The sequence below is a fragment of the Haliotis asinina genome, chromosome 1, assembly GCF_037392515.1.
Source record: "Haliotis asinina isolate JCU_RB_2024 chromosome 1, JCU_Hal_asi_v2, whole genome shotgun sequence".
NCBI classification, from domain to species: domain Eukaryota; kingdom Metazoa; phylum Mollusca; class Gastropoda; order Lepetellida; family Haliotidae; genus Haliotis; species Haliotis asinina.
Window position 1 is genome coordinate 27,864,147 of NC_090280.1, and position 21,540 is coordinate 27,885,686.

At 42.5% G+C, this 21,540-nt stretch overlaps 1 protein-coding gene across 1 annotated transcript; it reads right to left on the minus strand.

Annotated features, from left to right (window-relative positions):
* Positions 1–1,063: 1,063 nt before the first annotated feature.
* On the minus strand, positions 1,064–15,823 carry LOC137289854 (death effector domain-containing protein-like). The gene is made up of 4 exons (XM_067820881.1): positions 15,519–15,823; positions 12,778–13,041; positions 8,417–8,671; positions 1,064–1,244 (listed from the first exon to the last, which is right to left on the minus strand). The coding sequence occupies exons 1-4, from the start codon at positions 15,817–15,819 to the stop codon at positions 1,135–1,137; spliced, it is 930 nt and encodes a 309-aa protein (XP_067676982.1). The 5' UTR covers positions 15,820–15,823; the 3' UTR covers positions 1,064–1,134.
* Positions 15,824–21,540: the final 5,717 nt, after the last annotated feature.

Below are 21,540 nucleotides of genomic sequence, written 5' to 3' on the forward strand. Positions count from 1 at the left end.
CTGTACTTCAATATACTGATTAGTTATAGCTGTACTTCAATATACTGATCCATTATAACTGTACTTCAATATACTGACTAGTTCTAATCATTATAAGTATTTCAACTAAACATCCAGAAAGAGACTGGGACTGAAAACACTGTGCATGATACCCATCAGTGTGTTATAACCATAGACTATTGTAGGTTTGCCTGCACTATACACAGATACTGACCACACCTACTGGCATATTAGAGCATCACCTGTACAGCCTCTCATGACTGTCTGTGTATCTTCAAACAGAAAGGTATCAAACAGAGTAAAGGGCAGATTTCAATCAGATTAAACAGGACCGCAACAAATCTGTTGCCAAGGTGATAAGGTCATCCACAAAAAAACAGCATGGCACATACACAGCACTTCTGTACCTGTCTGTCTCCAGCTACAGGACAACCAAAAATGAACATATATTTCAAATGACTTTTGTTTACCTCAACAACTTGAACCAATAAAGTACAATTTTACATATAACATAATCATGATAATGATGTACCCCCTGATCTCTTCATCCCGTACAACCCGTGTAACAAGAAAACATAACAAAGTTGCACGAAGGCCGAGAGTTTCTCTGACAAAATCCTTGTGAAAGAAGCCCTCTACTATCACTAGTATAAAACATGTACGGCTGCAAGATGGTCCTTCAACTTTATACCTGGAGTGTTTTGACCAAAAATAATCAAAAAATTCTTCGATTTTAACACGATGACAAAGACATTTTGAAATCCATACATAAATACAAATGACCATGAATAAGGTTTATGATAAACATGACACTGCCATAACTCAGGAACTGAATAGGAAAGTATTTTTGAGGACTTTAAAGCCAAATTTGTATGTGAGAGGCGTTTGGGACCCTTCTAAGTATTCCTTAACGCTCCATCGAACCTAAGTTTAACATGTAATCTTAACTTAATTCAAGACTGAACTTTTCAATTCGCACTCATTTGAACACTCAAACCACACTTAGTTCAACCCTGAAAGTAAGTTAAACATGGTAACAAGTTTCAAACAAACATTCCAATGATGTAAATATGAGCTGACAAGGTGAGAGTGAGGCGTCCTCCAGTCCACAAAGATGTGTTAGTGGAGTACTCCCTATTCTGACAGATTCTGCAAGAGTTTCAGACGTCCAGCCTCATAGTCGTCCTCATCCACGTTAACCAGCAGCTTAATAGCCTCATGACCCACCGCCTGCTTCAGGGACTCTAAAACAACAGGACAATCAACACATGATCACCAATAAGACAACCAAAACTTCAGACAATAAGAATAATGACAATCGATATTTATAATGTACCTGTATCCATGCACTTGTGCATACTCATTATGCTACAATTACAATTAGAAGTACTAGTCACGTTATGATTCACTTGAATATTCATGAATTGAACCGTATTCCTTCATGAATTTATACAAACCTGCAGAGGTTATGAATTCTTTGAAGAATGTCCTCCTTGGGGTACATATATAGCATTAAAATGTCCATTTAAAAATGCCTACGACAGTTGTAACAATATTGAATAAATATTTTACAAAACAAAAACTCGTTTTTGTCTTGTGAGACCACCCCTACAGGGCCCCCACCCGGGCCCCTAACAGCCAAGAGCAGGTAACTCTCGCCGTGTACCTCATACCTCACTTTTCATGCTGAGATTGTCAGACAGAATGTGGGGAGGCGGGTGGCCGTACCCCAAGGAGGACATTCTTCAAAGAATTCATAACCTCTACAGGTTTGTATAATTCTTTTTCAGAAGAAGTCCTCCTTGGGGTACATATATAGCATAAGACAGACTCCCAACGAACGTGAGTCGGGAGCGACATACTGTCTGCTGATGTGTACCCTCCACACACTCTCATACACTGCCGAAGCTGCGAGAGATAGAGAAATACACTTACCCAATCACCAAGCCGCTGATGTCAATCAGGCTGGGGCGTGGCAACATAGGGCCGAAAGACAACAAAACAACTGGTTATCTTTTCGGATATCAGCAGTTCGTTTGATATAAGCCCTAAGGGTCTTGCGGACATCTAAGACGTGAGCACGTCGCAGAGAGGTACCGGGCGAGGGAGGCTGCATGAGCTTAGGGAGCTCGATAGGCGCTGTAACATGAAAAGCGCCTGCGATCTTAGGACGGTAAGAATCCGGCGGTCTAATACTGACCCTGTCTTTGTGAAAGACAGTCAAAGCAGGATCCGCTGACATTGCATGAATGTCACCTACCCACCTGCCAGATGTTACCGCAACAAGAAAGGCAGCCTTCCACGTTAACAGCCGGAGAGAAAGAGACGATAGCTCGTGAAAAAGAGGACCGGACAACCAGTCAAGAACGACTGACAAGTCCCACGGGGGACTAATCCGCCGGACAGTCGGACGGATCCTATCCACACCCGCTAAAAAACGCTGAACAAGAGGGTGCTGCCCCAAGAGAGCACCGTCAACAGGAATATGGAATGCCAAAATGGCCGTGGAATAGCCCCGGATAGTAGAGGCGGCTAGGCCTGACTCTAACCGGGACTGCAAAAATTCCAGTACTTCAACTAGAGTTGAAGAAAAGGGATCAAGAATCCCCCTGTTGACACACCAGCGCGCATAATCTATCCTCATATTGAACGTTTGTCGAATCCCTCCGCGAAGCCAGAATTGTGTCTGCAACTGGTGCAGAAATTCCGCTCGCTTGGAGGCGATTCCTGACAGTGGCCAGGCCACCCACTGAATCCTGGGATTCGGGTGCGGCGCTCTGTTCTGGGATAGTAAGTCCGGTCGAAAGGGTAAAAGGACAGGAGGCAATGCCAGAAACCTCATCATTACCGGAAACCAGCTTTGAGACGACCAAAGAGGAGCAAGAAGCACTAACAGTCGAGCTGGTTGGGTGGGAAGCTGCGAGAGGACCCTGGGAATCAGCGGCAGAGGTGGGAACGCCCACAATACCCTGTCCGTCCAATCGAGCTGGAAAGCGTCCTGAGCGATGGCTCTCGGATCCGGTATCCGAGAACAAAACACCGGAATCTGGTTCATTCGCCCAGAGGCAAACAGATCCACCTGGAACGATCCGAACAACCGGGAGATAATCCCGAATATCTCCCGATGCAACATCCACTCGTGAGGAGCTAGGACACGTCGAGAGAGCGCGTCTGCTCGAACATTGTCCACCCCGGGGAGATACACGGGACACACCCGAACATTGAACCGGTCACACCACTGTAGAAAGTGCCACGCCTCCTCTAGGAGGGACGGGGAAACCGTACCGCCCTGTTTCAGGATATAGGTCATTGCCGTCTGGTTGTCCATCTCTAGACGTACCACACAGCCTCGAACCGTCTCCCGAAAGTGTTGGAACACTAGCCGGACAGCTCTCAATTCAAGCACATTGATGTGCAGGCGCGTTTCGTGCCGTAACCACAGGCCCGAAACTGAACAAGCGCCCAGCACGCCACCCCACCCTGTGAGGGAAGCGTCCGTCTGAATTGAAAGGGTTGGTGAGGGAGCGTCCAGACGTAACCCCCTGGATAGATTCCCTACCACTGTCCACCACCGTAAATGAGGAAGGAGCCACTCCGGAGTGAGGAGAATCATCTCGTAACTCCTGCCGTGGGACCACATTCGCGCCAAGGCGTACTGAATGGGTCGCATCCTCAACCGCGCCCAAACAACGTCGCTGCCATGTTGCCTAGCAACTGGAGCCAAACCCGAGCCAAAGCCGAGGGGGACTCGAGGAATTGCATAACAAATCTCTGAACTTTGGAGATCCGATCCGGCGACAGGGAGACTATGCCTCTCGCTGTGTCGAACCGTGCGCCCTAAGAAGATCAGATCCTGTGTAGGAACTAGGTCCGACTTCTTGAGATTGATAATCCAGCCCAACCTGGTGAGAATACACATTATGGCGAATGTTGCGTCTTGACTCAAGTGAGCGGCAAGTGCTCGTATAAGCCAATCGTCCAGGTACGGGTGACAACACCTGCCCTGTGACCTGGCCACTTGCGCTGGGATTAACATAAGCTTGGTGAATACCCTCGGAGCTGTAGCGATGCCGAAGGGAAGCACCCGAAACTGATAGCATACCCCGTCAAAGGAGAACCGCAGGTACTTCCTGAACTCGGGATGCATCGGAACATGCAGGTACGCATCCTTGAGGTCGATGGACGTAAGCCAGTCGCCTCTTTCTACAGATGAGATCACTGACCGTAGTGTCTCCATCTTGAATGACGGTACCTGCAGCATAGTGTTCAGCCGTTTGAGATTGAGAATTGGTCTGAACCCTCCGTCCTTTTTGGTGACAAGGAAATAAGTGGAGTAAAATCCCTCTTGTTCCTGGCCCCCTGGAACCACCTCGATGGCCGCCTTGTCCAGTAAAGACTGAACCTCGGCGCGGAGAACCTCGGCTTTCTCCGGAACTACCGGCACAGGAGTGAGCTGAATTCCGGAAAAGGGAGGCGGTTCTCTCTTCCATAGTGGTAAGTGGCCGTCCCTGAGTGTGGATAGGACCCAGGGGTTGGAGGTTACCTTTTCCCAATCCGACAGGAAGTGGGAAAGGCGGCCACCCACAGGAAGGTTTGGCAGAAGGCAATGAATGCCCGACGTCGGCAGTGCTCCGACTGCTTGATTCGGGTTCACTTGCAAGGGCTCCGGAGGATGACTTACTGGGAAGCCGGGGCCGACTTCCCTTTCCTCGGAAAAGGATGCTGGGGCGCCGCAGCCTTGCCCTTGCCCCTACCCTTACCCTTACGCGCCTGCAAGGGCTGTGCCCACTTAGCAGAGTCCTTGGCCGGAGCCGAAAGATAAGCGGAGGAAAGCACCGGGGGACGCGCACGAGAAGTGCGAGGCTGTTCTAACAAGGGTTTAGACTCCTTGAATGTAGACACAGCCTCCGCGGCCTCCCGGACTACTGATGCCGCTCCCGGGAAGAGAGTAGATCCCATCCGGAATGGCAGTGAAAGTAGCGCTTGTTGAGTGGCCGGCGAATACCGTGCCACGGACAGCCACAGTCTACGGAGGCCCATAACTGCAGACATCATCTGGCACGCCGAGGACCTGATCGAGTCCCGCGCCAGATGCACCTCCGTAAGCTGTTGAGCGAGCGTAGGGGAAACACACTCCTCCTCAACACCGCCGCCGTCAACAAGCCGACGCTGCAATACCGAAGTATATGCAGCGTGTATTGTGACTTTAAGGCATTGAGCTGCATTTCGGTACTGCTCCTCAAACGACCTATAAGCCGATTTGAAGGCAGTAACGTTAGAGGTGAACGGAGGCAGGCGGCGTCCTTGCTTAGCCGAAGCTAAGGAGCTGCCAGAGGAACCCCCCAGGGCGACCGATGCATAGATACAGTCGTCGACAACTGGAGGGTTATACAAATTAAGATCACCCATAAGGTAACGTCGGTCTAGCTCTGGCAAATCGAAGCGTGACCTCGCTCCTGTTAAAAGAGGGTTAATCACTTCTGACAATATAGAAGGGAGGATGCGCAACCGAGACTCCACCACCTTGGCTGGGGCAAAAGCCTCACCCGGCAGTCGGAATTCCTCGGGGTCAGGTGTCGCCGAAGCAACCACGACCTGCGGCAGGACAGAAGCTATACGCTCCCGTACCAGCCTCAGCAGGGCGCCGAGCGAAAACGAAAACTCACTCGGCCCACCCCGGTCCTCCCCCTCCTCCATGATCTCCTCGGCGCGATCCCCCAAGAGTGACACCTCAGATCTGTCATCTAAGGATAGCTTCGGGGGATCGGTCGAGGGAACATCCGAAAGAGAGAGAGGCCCGAGCAGAGCCGAGTGGCCCGATGCCATAGACCCGACACCCGAGACTGAGTCCCAACATAGGCATGGTCCCATGACCAACACTGGCAACCTCAGAGTGGCTGGCAACAGACTCTAAAGTCGGTTCCTGCGCACCCCTAATGGAAGTCCCCACACCGGCGCCAGAGGCGTGGCTGGGGAGTCCCATGGAAGCCGAAGCCGGATACACACCCGACTCCGGACGAACGCCGATCTCCTGGCGGAGACCGGACATCGCGTCCGAAATCAGGGTATGCACCAACGCCATTTGCTGCTGTAACAAAGACGAAAGTAAATCCCCTTCGCTGGTTTTGCCGTATCCCCCCCTTCGAGACTGAAGCCGAAGACGCCTTCTTAATATCTTTTTTGGCTTTTTTCGAAGGTGGCTCCTGCGCCCAAATATCCCCCCCCGCCTGGATCAAAGATCTATAAAAGATCAAGTCTGCATGATGGGATTTTTGAGCCCTGGGGGAAAAGTTTTGACACATGGTGCATCCTTGCTCGTCGTGAGCTTCCTCCGCCAAGCAACGCAGGCACAGAATATGCTTATCCCTCGGGGGGAGTTTTGCGTTACAAGTAGCACACCCCTTGAACTGGAAAAAACCGAACCGCGCTATGATTAATAGCAAGGCCCGTTAATCCAACAAACACATGAGTATTTAACAGAAACAATAATATGCACTGGTGATATTTAACCGTTAAATAATAATAAAGCTATTTTTGAAAACATACAATAGCATATAAGGATTTCTTTACCATGGAAAAGAAAGGTAAAAAACCATACAAATAGGCAGAAGAAATAACCACCAGGTACGTGCCGCCCGCCATCGGTAGCCACGGAAAGTTACAACATTTCATGAATGAAAAAGAGTGAAATATGCATTCCTAATATCGCCCGTGCGTTAAAGAGGAACCATACATACGGTTTTCGTAGCTTTCTCACTCATTTCTCTTCAATTCGTAGGTTCTGGCTCTACATATGAGAGCTTGCTGATAGACGACTGTCCTCAATGACGACAGCATGAAAAGTGAGGTATGAGGTACACGGCGAGAGTTACCTGCTCTTGGCTGTTAGGGGCCCGGGTGGGGGCCCTGTAGGGGTGGTCTCACAAGACAAAAACGAGTTTTTGTTTTGTAAAATATTTATTCAATATTGTTACAACTGTCGTAGGCATTTTTAAATGGACATTTTAATGCTATATATGTACCCCAAGGAGGACTTCTTCTGAAAAAGAGTTAATTAATTATTCATGGTCACTAGAATAGAATATTTACAAATTTCAGTGAGATACACAAAATGAAATACACATATATCAACGCCACACAATACTGTGACTTGTGTTACTTTGACAGAGTTTAGCTTTATGTCACAATAAGCAATATTCCTGCAAAATCATGGCTGGCAACACCAGAAACCCGGCTTCTCATATTGTACGCATGTGGGGATTGAACCCAGGTTTTGGTGTGACAAACTCTTTAACCAATGGGCTTCTCCATTGCCCTGTGTCATTTTGAAAAGGGCCCCTCACTGCACAGTCATTAAATTAGAATTGGCATTGTTTATCAGTGTTAGATTTGGGTGAAATTTTAAGTGGGTCCAACTTGATTAAAATGATGTTTCTGAACCCCCCTCCAAATTGAGTCCAATGTTAAATAAATTTGCAGATGTAAAATAGAGGGGGTCCTCACTGAATTTGATGAGTCAAAATACTCCAAAACCCTCTCTTGAGAGAACACTGGTTTATGACGCATTCCCCTTTGTAATAAAAAAATATCCGATTAATGTTTCAACTTTAGCAATTGCATAATAGCATTAGTGTTCATGAATAAATTTTCTTATTCAGTAGTATGTCAACGTTGATATCTTTAGGGTATATGTTCCGTTAAGTCTCCACTTTACCCTAGAGGCATCTACAGCTCAGCTTGATGATTTTATTACCTTTATTACCTTTTAGCTGGCTTTTTGTCCAATCAGGTGTCTATGCTGGGAAGTTTAATGTACAAATAACAACTCACTTTTGCTTTTAAATTATCTAACCGACTAAAGTTGGCAACACAAACTATGCAGAGGTGCTCTAAAACCTATCAAGTCGTTGCATGATTTCCCTCAAATCTGAGTCGCACTGCGAACAAAGATTCATAGCTAGTTGTTGACACTGGCAAGCTCTGTTGTAACGGTGGCTTAGCTGAATGGCTAATGTGAGAATGCTGAGCCAGCAAAGAGAGGTAATAAAATTATCATGACGACCCTAGCTGCATAAAGGGTATACTGGAGATTCATTGATACATACACCCTGGAGATATTGAGATACACCTCTTAGAGTATTCGTTGCAGCCCCATTAACTACACACTTGGTGATTTCCTGTTGTAAGTTTGGATGCTAAGTTTTAAAAAAACAGTACCAATATTCATCCACCTCTTATGGCAAAGGAGACAACAATTTGAAATCTTACAATATATATAAGCAAAGAACCAATGAGGGCATTAGCAAGTTGTTGCTCTTAGGATCTATTTAGTTGACAGCACAAAATTTAAACAAGCAAAAACAAAGACCTTCTGAGCAGCTGTTTCCTAGCAACAAAATAAAGCCTGACAACCCACCTGTGATGAAGACTCCCTTGAGTGCCTCCAACAAGGAGCCGTTGATGTAGTCCCTCCAGAACGCATCCAGGTACGTCAGTTCAGAGAACTTAATGTCACAAATGATTGATCCCAAGTCTCGGGATTTCAGTATTGTGTTGGCCTGAGCAAACTTTTCAAACTGTCTCTCGATAAGCTCAGGTTTATTTGAAAACACATTCCCATCTAAGGCATTCTCATGTTGGCAGTATTCTGCTCGGACACGGAGACGGATATCTGGGATAGAAGGAATAGTCAGTTAGCCATGTTGTTATGTCTGCAGTGAGTGAGTGAGTTAGCTGGGTTCAATGCTGCTTAGAACTGCACCACTGGTAAAACCCATAACACATGTTTGGTGCACACAAACATAACTGGGGCAAACCTACCATTAGTGTAGCTCAAATCCTAAAGGAATGCAAGTCTGCAAGACTGGGCCAGCTGTGTCCAATGCTGAGTCAACTTATATCTCCTATGGCATGCAGTCTTCAAGAGCAGCTGGACAAGCCACTGGACATATACAGAAGAATACTGATCCCTACCATTGCCATGATGACACACATTCAGCAGGGTCTGGAGGTGGTCTTCCTTGGTGGTCACCCATCCAAGTACTATACAAACACTGCAGAACCTCCTTCATCCATACACAACAGCCTCCAAGTCATGTGACTCTGCAGCAAAACAGAAGAACAGCCCTGGGGGGTGGAGAAAGTAAACATATTTAACCAATTAAGAATTCCCTTGAAAGAGGGGCTCTATGATTCTACCAACAAAACCTGGTTTTCTCATACACGGCCATCAAAGTGTAATGGTTCATTATGTGCAAGATCTTGCACATAATGAAAAGTATTATTACTTGACAAGTAAAATTTACAAATGGCCAATATTTGAAATACTAGCCGGTCACAATGTCCAGCTGTTGCAAAATGCCAGGGAAAACCCTGAATATCATGGCTTCAATACCAGAAAATGTCTTGTACCCTTGAAAGGAATCAAACCCGATCTTCTCCATGGTGAGAAAATGCTTAAACCACCAGGCTACCTCAGATTTCAAATGACATTCAGACCACCCTGACATCTAATATTCCACAGATACAAAGTGAAAACCTGTCTTGACAGTGTATTTTAGATAGTGCACTTTATCTTCTTGTCCTGTAAGCACTGTTACGGCTGTTAAAAATTATGTAAATGTGGAAAACAGGGTTATCTTCTAAAAACACTATGGAAACTGAATCACCTTGGTTGCAGAGTGCAATGAAAATGAAAAAGAGTTAAACTGAATACATACTGCAATGACTACAAAAAAAAACATGCCTATATTTCTCTACCATATACTAAATATCTTTCAACATTTTCATTCCGGGGGATTGAAATTCTCAAAAATATTTTATTCTAGGAAGTATGATTAACAAACCCCATAGATAAATCCATATGATTTCAATGTCTCTTATCCCTTTCAATTCTTTTTAGAAAGTCACACTTGGAACAAATGCAAATCTCATACTCTGATAAACATTTTGAGACAAAACACAAAATTCTTGGAAAAAGTTGTCAGGACAATCATTGATTTTTCATCACAGATCATATTCAAGAGCAGCCAGTAAGAGAGTCCTCTATGAATTTCACACGAAAGTGATGGATTGTCTCGCTGGTGAAGTTCCATCCAGACCTCCATCAGATCCACCTAAAAATGTGTTGTGGCAAAAGTGTAAGTGCAAGGGGTCATCTCAAAGATATTTTGTGCTTTTTCACATGTGTTGAATATGTCTCTTTTACTTATTAATATCTTAGGTGTCTTTCTTTCATGAAGTTTATGTTAAGATATGTCAAAGAGTATGATACCTGATACCCATAAAAGCATCATGTTAAATGTCTCTAAATATATAGGTGGCATACTGCATGAAAATCGACAGGACTGGATATTGTTACGTACGTTAGGACATGCACTTCACTACTTCAGTTCCCCAATGGGATTATCATATCTTAACCAATATTTCTATCACCTAGCCTGACCCCACCAGAAGGTCTGCTTCAGCCGTCCTGGTTTTGCTTTTGAGACAACCCCACCTGTCTGTTTCTTTTTGACAGTGATAGTGAGACTGTATGGTGGCTACATCCTTAATAGTTTCAGCATGAAAGTTATTATTTTTACGACAGCTATCCTATATAATGAAGATAAGTCTAAAACGTGCCCTTTGTAATACAATATCATCGCACACAATTTGCATAAAACTGTCTCTTCCAAATACGCCGCTCTGGGCTTTGAAAAAATCTGCATTGCTCATTTCTGTACTAATCTCTCTTCAGTAAAGTCCTATGTGCAAGTTTATCAGCTCCTTTCCACTGGAACTGTGGTTAGGCCTAATTTACTTTAAAGGTCACATGCAACCAAAAAATCACACATAATTAAAACAGTTATCATTTTTTCATGATCTGTTAAATGCACTGCTAGTTAAGAAAATACAAACAAACAAAATTATGAGCGTATAATTGCAAATCAAAAGTGCAATCCGTTGGCCTACTGTGTTTGAAAATCAGAGACATGCTGTACTGAATTGATGGCGACTAAATTTCAATTGGAACCGAACGCGCAGCAGCGCGAGGTTTCAATTGTAATATTTCGTCGCCATCAATTCAGTACAGCATGTCTCTGATTTTCAAACACAGTAGGTTTATCTCCATTCTACCATGACCCATTTAAAATCGAACTTCCTCTGCGTGATCCGGCAGGGGATGAGAGGCGATTTAAGCTTGTCTGTGAAGGGAGTGGTTGGTGCCTTTCATATTTTTTATACATTCCAACATTAAAAATATTCTGTCTACGGAAAACAAACAACAGTTTATTCAAAGCAATGATGTAATGCCAAAGAGCTTGTTTTTATCATCCCAACTCTACACGACTGAAACCAGCCTATTGTTTTGTTTGCCGTAATACTCTACCCCCTTGGTTAGACAATAATGGAATCGTCTGACCTACTTATTTTCATGGAAGTAGAGTTACGCAACAGTTTGAAATGGTGGACGAGACAGTGTTTACATTTTAAAGTTTCAATTTGACGTGAAAGTGGAAAAAAATGGATTGGATGTCGAATCAGAACCCTCCAGAATCGAAGAATAGATTCTTTTGTGATAGACCTACAATCTGTATCTCAGCAAAAACTGTTGATTTTTACGCTTGGCAATCGATTGAGCTTTCATGTACTTGCCTCCACCCCGGCATGTGGCGAAAGAGTGACAGTGCCATTTTGTCAAAATGTGTGTACATATGGCTAACTTGGGATTCCTGGAAACTTTGATTTCATCATGGATGTATTGAGGCCAAGCTTTTCTCAAAGTGTATGAACATTAGAAAGACTGCCTTGCGGGGATGATGGTAGAGCAGGACTCTGGTGGTTCAATTTTTTACATATAGATATTATTGTGACATGATGGGAGTATGAGTAGCATAAATTTGGCGTTTTGGCAGAACCGTTATCTTGCAAATTTCCCATTATAAATGGAAACAAATATACCATATTCCAGGGAGCTAAATGTTTACTAACGTTTTGCTGCACAATTTTGAATAGATAGGGGTGTATTTTGGCAAGGCATTCTGATTAATGTGTTAGGTATTGTTTATGTCAGGGGATATGTATTGTAATTGAGTGTTTTTATAATAGAGGGTAATATGATAGTGAAATTCCCATAGAATTGTGGAGGAAATATCATAATTGTATTTTCTGAGTTTGAATAAATGTTTTTGATCAGCATTTCCATCATGTCTGTTGTGTTGATATCAGTCGTGTTGGTGGTCAATCTTGTATATACATGCGTAGTGAAGCGCCCTGAAATCAGACACATGTTCAATCCCAAATTTCAAACTACATAGATCTATGTGGCAAATTCCCGAGTCAGCGTCAAAATCCATGGAGTTGTTGTTGTTATGACCATGGTCAAATGGAAGTAGTTCTCACAATAAGACTTGTTAATGCGCTGTGAAACTGCCTAAAATCAGATGGTGTCAATCCAGAAGTGTTGATTTTTCTGAACAACCAATCAGAATCCAGTATTTTCTTGAGTCATGGTAGAATTAGGATTACACTTTCTTGGTACAGCACAGATCCTAGTATTTTTGTTGGGTTGCATCCCATCCAAGATTCTAACCAACACCCTCAGAGACAGGCACCTAATCGCCCGAATAGCACTCAACTCGACAAAAAGTACCAAAATCTGTACTTCATTAAGAAAGTATAACCCTAAATATAGCACATGTTGCATTTGACAACTTCTTAAATGGCTTTGCATCATCACAAGTCTACTGATGCAACATGAGTCATCTACTGAGTCTGCATTAACTGCCTACTCACCACAGGTTACTTTTTTCTTTATCTCTTCCTCATCTTCTGCTGGCCTCTGCTCCACCTCCTGTGAGGAGGCACATGGCGGCTCCACCCTTTCACACTTCCTGATGCTAGTCCTTGTCTTCCTCCTCTTGACTGCAGCAGCTGATGCCTCAGACTGGTCTGTGTGTCTGGAGACTGTTAGACATGAAGAACAACCCACACGCTTCCGGGAGGATGGGACTCTGGACGTGCTGTTTTCCAGGTATTCATCTACAGGGTCTGGCTCAACTGTCAACAACAAACGACACACTGCTATTGAAACTGAAATGGAGGACCCCATTTATAAACAGCAGGCAAGTGTGTTCTATCACATATGACAACTTGAGTTAGAGTTATTGTGAAATATACAATCAGACACTGGGTCTGGTAGGTTGCAGACTTCAACCTAACCATTGGCGAATCTGCAAGATTTGTCAGAGGATCAGGAGCCAATTGTTGACAATGCTGTTTGCCGTTTAACCAAGAACTCAGGAATATTCCAGCTATATGCCTGTAAATGCTCAAGTCTTCACAGGCAATCCACGAAACAACAGCACTGGCATCAATCTTCGTAAATATGATATGATGTCATGTCATTAAGGGATTGTTTGCATTCTAAGCTGCATCTATCCCAATTGTGTACATAGATGCTCATGCTGTTCATCACTGGACTGTATGGTCCAAAAACTCAGTTATTTACAGACGGTTGCCATAGCTGGGATAGTGCTGAGTGTGGCGTAAAATCTTCATCATGGTCAATATCACATCTACTACACGGATAAACCTGGCTCAGAAAACATGTGAGATAAAATCTCACATGGGATCAAAAGCATGAGATTTTTTCAAATCGTATGAGATTTAACTGTTCATGATCGTTAAGAAGAAAAAGAGTACAAGACAAATAAGACATTGTCAAGCAATCAAGCAATGAATTCTGAAGTCTGTAGATCTACTAGCATCACCATTGGTGTCTGCATTCTGGTTGTCATTAAGGTCAACGACTTAACTCTTTTAACACAAGTCAACCAGAGGCATATACTGCCAACTATCAACTCTGAGGTCATAGATGAAGTTTCTGTTTATCAAGAGGAAATATCAACTTATAAATCATTATTGCTACTGCATATCATACACCACTTGAAAGGACTAATCTTACTGTTTATAAATATGAAAGTTATTTTTTTCATATTTTTCACATAATACGACAACAACTTATATAACTTAATTTTTAATGAAAATGCAGGCATAGACATTTATGTCTCGATGAACCACGGAGGAAGAAAAACCTGGTGCGTTTTTTCTTCTATTTGTAACAAGTCATGACATCCCCTTCACTTTTTCTTTCATATGTTCATTTATACACGATCAGAAAATTATTCTAGAAAAATTTCTGAAGTATTATGTATGGTTGTGTATTTCCCAATATCAGTGGCAATTCGCTTGGTAACTTGATACAACAGCGTGACAAACCCTCCGTTTTAAAATCTTTGTCTGATAATGAATAACATGTGAGGCGATTCATTTGGTGGCTCTGAACATCAACAAAATGACTATCCTTGCCAAGAGTATTTTCAGTTGTAAGAAGCGGTTTTATTGGATAAACATTGGTTTCTAATGACGCTTTTTAGCCTCAGTCTACAGTAAGGATCGTGATTGGTCAAAATCAGACAAGTGACCTAAGTCAGGCAATCAGATAACAGCAATGGATACTGTTTCCCCCTACCCCCCACAAATGAAAAAGAATGACATGACATGGTCGCGCAATCAAGATTGAAATAGTAAGTTATAATGTTTGTTAGACAACTTTTATGAGTACTGTTGTTGATTTTATTCTTCAGTTTATGTGATCTGTTTCATTATATCCTCTACGCATTGTTGATTTGCTCACTGAGAACTCGGATATGGACCAGTTGCCAAAGCGTGTGTGTGAGAATAATGTTTTTTCAATAACAATGCGGAAAATAGTTTACAATTCTAATCTTGTCGATAAAATATGGCCATCTGAAATGTAATAAGTGTTGACAGGCATTATGAAGAGTGATAGATTTGATAAATGAATCATATGTTAGTTAGGTGCCTAAAAGTATAAATCATTTTTATGCAACTACTGACTGGTCAGTATCATACAGGTGAGCAGGATGCGATTTTAAATCGCTGCAGGTAGATTTGAGTGTGATTTTAAAGCAACTGGTGCGAGAAAATTGTGATATCGTGGCCCAAGTCAATCCCTGCTACTATGACATGAAATTGAACTCACTCTAAACTATATGCAATGATATTTTAGACAGAAGATGTGTTGTGGTGACCTGGATGTTATTAGAAACCAACAGCATAAAACACCCAAAATTCTTTAGTCATTTCAGTTGCTTCTGAACATCTGCATGTTTAATGAACAGAGTACCTAAACATGTTTTGAACTAAGGTTCTCAAGCGCTACTGCCAGGGGTTGACAATAACAATTAAGTACAATTAAGGTTACATTATGATGTTGAATGGTTAAAATATAATTTAAGAATGAAAAAGTCAAATAGGCTATTTATTTATCAGTGACAATAGTGTCCTAACTTTCGTTGGTGTAACATGAGCGGATGTCACAAATAAACGAACAAATGCGTATCAAATTGTTTACTTTTGAATGTTCAGAAGTAAACACGGGCCAAGGCGTAACAACGAAAATAACGGCCTCTTAAATGGTAAAATTGGTCAGAAGCTGTGATGTTCCATACCAGTCTTTCTCCTCCTGAGTGACAAGTGCTGAACGAGATCCTGTCTGGTTAATATTCGCAAAAGTTCTAAAATATGCTTGAAATTCGATTCGTCGATTCTGCCCAACCTCTCCAAGCTCAAGAGAAAACTATAGCCATCTTTGGCTTGGAGAAAGAAATCGTTCGCATGGTAGAGACCTCCGTAGATGAATGTTAAAGCTTTAATGTCGTCTGGTGTAAGCTGATCTCCGACAATGCGGAACATTTCATGTAGGGCCAAAGCATCGCCAACATTTTTCCCGTCGGAGACGATGGACGCCATTTTGGAGATGAAGAAAATATGACCCCGCAGTGAATATTTATCACCGTAACATATGATCATAAAATGCGTATTTTATTTATAAGCAAACTCATGTGAGCGGCCTAAAAAAGACACAATTGAAATCGTTGAGCTTTGCTTTCAAGTCTTTTCAACAAATCAATTAGCGAAGAGGCACACTCTCCGAGGCTAGACACTGCTTTACCGACAACTGGAAGTTAGTGCAACAAATACCGTTTTTTTCTTGGATTCACTGGGAGTGGATGTCGAACTGTGAAATCTTCAGTTGTAACATGTCAGTCTGTGTGGCTTAAATACGACAACAAGCAACGATTACTCTATTTGTCACCATTCGTTAATTAATTATGACATGTTCTGTAGGCTTCAAACAATTTTCACGACTGCTCAAAACGAGATGTTGTGGCCTAATCATCAATCACAATATTCCCGTGAAAATTCGGAGGAATAGAGAAAGAAATTTTGAAGAATTATGTTCAGAATTTATTTTGACAAATTATATTCAAGGAAAGAGAGATTTTGAAGAATTACATACGGACAGATTTTGAAGAATTATATTCAGAGAAAGAGGGCTTTGAACCATTATTTTCAGAGAGACATCGAGATTTTGAATAATTATATTCAGAAAGACAGATATTTTAAAGAATCATATTCAGAGAAAGACAGATTTTGAAGAGTCACATTCGGAGAGAGGGAGAGAGATTTTGAGGACACATATTCACAGAAAGGAATCTAATTGCCAATGGAGCAGCTAACGCAGTGCTCACAGATGAGCAAGGAGTGATTGAGTATTGTTTTACGCGTGGGCACAGCTACCAATATTCCAGCAGTATCACTACAGGGCACACAGTAAATGGGCTTCACATTGGGAATATAATCCTGGATCTTCAGCGTTGCAAACAGACGCTTTAATAACAGTCTACCACACCGCTTCCAAAGCAAGGAAGAAAGGCCCTGATTCTGGCCTCGCGTTAACTTTAGTTGTAGTTGTCGCCGTGACGCGATGTCTTAGTACGTAGTGATGATGTGCATTCGTGAAAGAAGAAAACTGACGTACAAAAATCTACAGACATTTGCACAGGGATTGTTTATAACCCCACCCATACAGCCCCAAAACAAACATGATTATTTTGAAAATATTCCCACAAACCCACAAACACCGTGTCTGTGTGGTATACATTTTATTAATAAAATCCTGAAACATCTTGCATGTGTTTTTCCTCCCTACGTAAGTTTATGATGAACTCAATACAAAATATCAATGCTGCCAGCGCTTTTTGTGATATGACCACATATGCAAATTAATCCTATGTGTATGAAAACTAAAACCATTTAAACACAGATACATTCGTGGATATCCATGCATATCCCCTTCAGCTTTAGCAGGTAGGCAATTCTGCCTCTAGCTGATCCTGGCTCTCATCCTTGATGTCCTGACGTTGTCATGGTAGCGGATCGGAACTGTTATGGCGATATGTGAGAAGTCCAGTTTGTACCCGTAGCTCATCCAATGCTTCTCCAGCCTTCCCTTGAAGCAGTTGATGGTTTGTTCACATCCTTGGTGCGCGAAATGTGAGAAGTTAAGCCTCAGATATGTTTTCCATTGCTTCAGTTCTATTTTGTAGCTGTGCTATCCTGTTGAACTTTACTTCATCGTTTGGAATATGCTCACGACTCTTGTATATCTTTCATTTCATGCATCGTGTCGCCTATCAACCTTTTGTATCTAAGGTTCGTGAGACGTAGTTTTGTCTTTCTCTTGCCTAGTCTTTCCTCGTAAATTAGGTCCCTTACCTGTGCCGGCACCCTCGTTGCTGTTCTTTTTACCTCTCTGTTATATATCTTTGTCTTTTTCTGACAATTTATTACCCTTGTACATGTGGTAACAAACCGCCGTCTCTCTCCTCAACTAAGAGGTTGGTAGGAAACGTTTTTAGTGCTGGCAGAATGAGAAGTTACCATTTGACTTTGACATACAGGTGATGTGATATGAGGTCCAAGATTGTTTCACTTATTTCCCAGACTTGCGACTGCACACATGTGATGTGCGCGTAGTCCTTGAAAGGGATGTAGTTAGTGCTACATGAATAGATCCAGTTCTCATCACCATTTACTTGATAGAACAAGAATTAGCTAGGAAAAGTGGGGATAATATATTTGAAGTTGATGTGCCTGTCTAATGCTAGTTTCGTATGGTTATACCTCTGTGATACTCTGACATGGATTTCCGGGGCAGAAAGTCTAATGTCCACGTATCCATCCAAACCAATGAAAAACAATTGTGCGAAGCAGCTGTAAAATCTAAATCATCAATGCTGTACGACGGCAGTTTTCTGTGATCAGCATGGAGGCGGATCCAGAATTTACAAAGAGGGTTGAGGTGGTGTATTGATTACGTCGTCATAAAGGTTGATGACGGCATATCTTGGTTAAGTTACATATTTAGTACGCCATGGTCACCACTGGCAGCAACTACTTCTCGGCACCGTCTCGGTACAGACTGCATACGTCTACGAAGTCGCTCTTGCGGAATTCTTCCCTACTCTTCCTGCAGTGCCGTGACCAGCTGTGGAAGTGTCTCAGACGCGTTTTGACTTTGACGTACACGTCGGCTGCTTTCATCCCATAGGAATTCTGTCGGGTTTAGATCAGGTGATCGGGAAGGTCAGGGCAAGACAATGACTTTGGAACTGGCGAAACAGCTGACCGTGACGCGTACTGTATGTGAAGTAGCTTTGTTAAGCTGGAACAACTCCCACTTGTCGGTCCATAATTGGAGGCATGTGGCGTGCAAGGACTATGTTGATGCACCGATTTGAAGTCAGATTCCACTAAATCAGATCGTTTTTTGTGTGCTGGATACACTACCCTATACCATGACGCTGTCATCACCGAATCTGTGGACCTGTCGAATGCATTTAAGGTCAAAACGTTAATTTCTCCGTCAGTAAAGATGACATTGTGATTTCACTGAACCAAACGCACCTACAGTTTGTTCCAGTTAAGGACTCTACGACACCACCGCAAGCGATTGCACCAATGGAAGTCTTTCAAAACGGAGTCGACAGCCGCTCTCATTGGTCGAATTCCCACTTCACGCAGTCGATTGCTGACACTTTGGTCGGAGAGTCTTCTCAAACTAGGGATGCGTTCGATGTCTTTACACCTGTGGCATGACGATGACGCATGTGAGCAATTCGGAGGTAGCGGTTGGGCTTGGACGGTTGCTTCTCGGGCGATCTTGGACGGGATTGGTCTGCAAGAAGCGATCCAAAAGGCGACATATGGTGCTCTGATGAATGTCGGGCAACTGTATACTCAGATTCAAGGCGGCCTAAAGCGATATTTCGATTGGTGGTCGTCGCATGATGAGTTTCTGGCTCTTTTCCAAGCACAAACGAATGACAAAATTTAACACAACGATTGCCTTTTTATAGGTATCGATACCGCATGCTTTTCTGCTTACTTCAACGTGCATGCTCTTTTGCATTTTTCTACGTTGCGTTTCGGCCAATATTTCTTCCGACGCTTCTAAACCACACGTTTATTTCACATCAAACGGAAAAGTTAAAATTGTCCCGTTTGGGCACTGAAGCTGATCATTGACACAAAGATGGCGTTTTGCAAAGAAATAGTATATTTGTATTGTTTTGTGCCGCAACTACGTGAGTCCAATACATGTATTCTAAAAATCACCAATGCGTCCTAAATTTATGTCATTCATTCATTCATTCATATGTCATGTTTATTTTGAGGTAGCTCAAAGGTCAAAACACTCAAATCATTTACAATATATTTATTAATTACTAGCAACTTAAAATATGCTACAAACGAAAAGTATGTTGTGTTTGGGCATTTGAATCATACACAGTGCTTGCTTTTCGCAGGTTTTGACACTGTTTCATTTCACTCAAACTCAAGAAATATTTAATCACTTGCTTCACCGCAAACTCTAATTAACTCCCATTGACCACACATAAATTTGGATTTACCTTAGGATATCAGTAACAGCACCACGTTTAAGTTACTGTCAACGTTTAGGGTGTTCCTATCAATGTTTGTAGCATACATTTTTCGATAAACCCCAGAAACCCCAGCTATTGACGCTGCCACGTATCTACAGGGTATCAGAAGATCATGAGTGGATACAGCCCTGTGTGCGTGCGGGCGTGCATGCGTGTGTGTGACCACTTGCAGTCTTACATGCCTTCAGTAAACCGAGTAAGTTCCTATTTTACCCATTTAGCTTCTATATTTGGGAAACTGCACTGGCGACCACCGTCAACACAGAAACCCACATTTGGTAAAATGATGTGAACCACTATGACGTCTTCAGCTATGACGCCGTTTCTAGGGTGACGTTATTTCGACCCTACGTCACAATGTATTTCAAATGACGTGAACAATGCGTGTGATGTACAATCGACATGTGCATTAGTACTAGTGAGTATAAAATGATAACTGGTATATAATAAATACTGGTATGGTATTATTACGGGATATGTATAGTATTTTATTTATTACACACCCAACATTTGTTAACCCAAAGAAGGTTATCGACACAGGAGCACCGCAAGGTTGTGCGATGACACCAGTTCTGTTCATTCTATACGCCTATGACTGCATTAGCTTAGAAAATAACTGTATAAATGTGAAGCGTGCTGATGATGCAGCCATTTATGTTCATAAGTATGACTACGAATCAGAGCGAGGATGCAGTGATCATGTGAAGAATTTCACATCATGGTGCACAGAGAATCATTTGATTTTAAATGTCAAAAAGGTTGCTGAAGAACTGTGTATTGATTTCAGAACAAACTCCCGAACAGTACCACCTTTGAGACAATTGCTGAATACAAGTACATGTACCTTGGAACGTTCATTGATTGCAGGATAACGTGGAACAACAACGCAGATGCACTGGTCAATGTCAACAACACCTCCATCTAATGCGCAAACTGTGATCTTTTAATGATTCCCAGTCTGCAATAGTGTTGTTTTATACCTCTCTCATTCAGAGTATACTTACTCTTTCTTCTCAATGCTGATGCTGGTTCGAGCCTCTTTCAGTAAAAAGCAAATACAAATTACAAATAGAAATTGTAAATACAGCTATTAAAATAGCCCGGGTCACTTTCGATAATATTTCACTGAACGGGAAGTAATTCCAACATCTGAAAAACTCAATAACGGCACAAGGCATTTTTGTATATCTGAGTTTAAGCTTTTACCGTCGGGCCGCCGCTACACGGTGCCAGTCACACAAACTAAACAATTTCGAACGTCTTTTGTACCTTAAAGTATTGCATTTCTAAACATAGGTTGAATGCTAGCGGTCGAAATAGCCTGACCGCACAGGACGGGTTTTTTTCAACACGGACTGTCAGAGTGTCAAATTTACCTGCCCGACGGTCGAGTTGAATTTTTATTATTTACAAGTTATAACTACCTAGTTAATTACATGAAGTAAATTTTTAATTTTTTTGTGGGCGGGTAATTTTTAGTCAGGGCAGGCAAGTTTACCAACTAACCGGCCCTGTGGTCTGACTGTAATCTGTGGGAATTTCATACCCTGTAAATGTCCAGTTGTCATGTTATTCATTTAATTATTTTTCAACACACGTTTATCTCTTAGTAATTTCATATTTTATGTTGTTGTTCATTTGTATCTTTGTCAAGCAGTGTGATTCAAAACAAATTCATTTT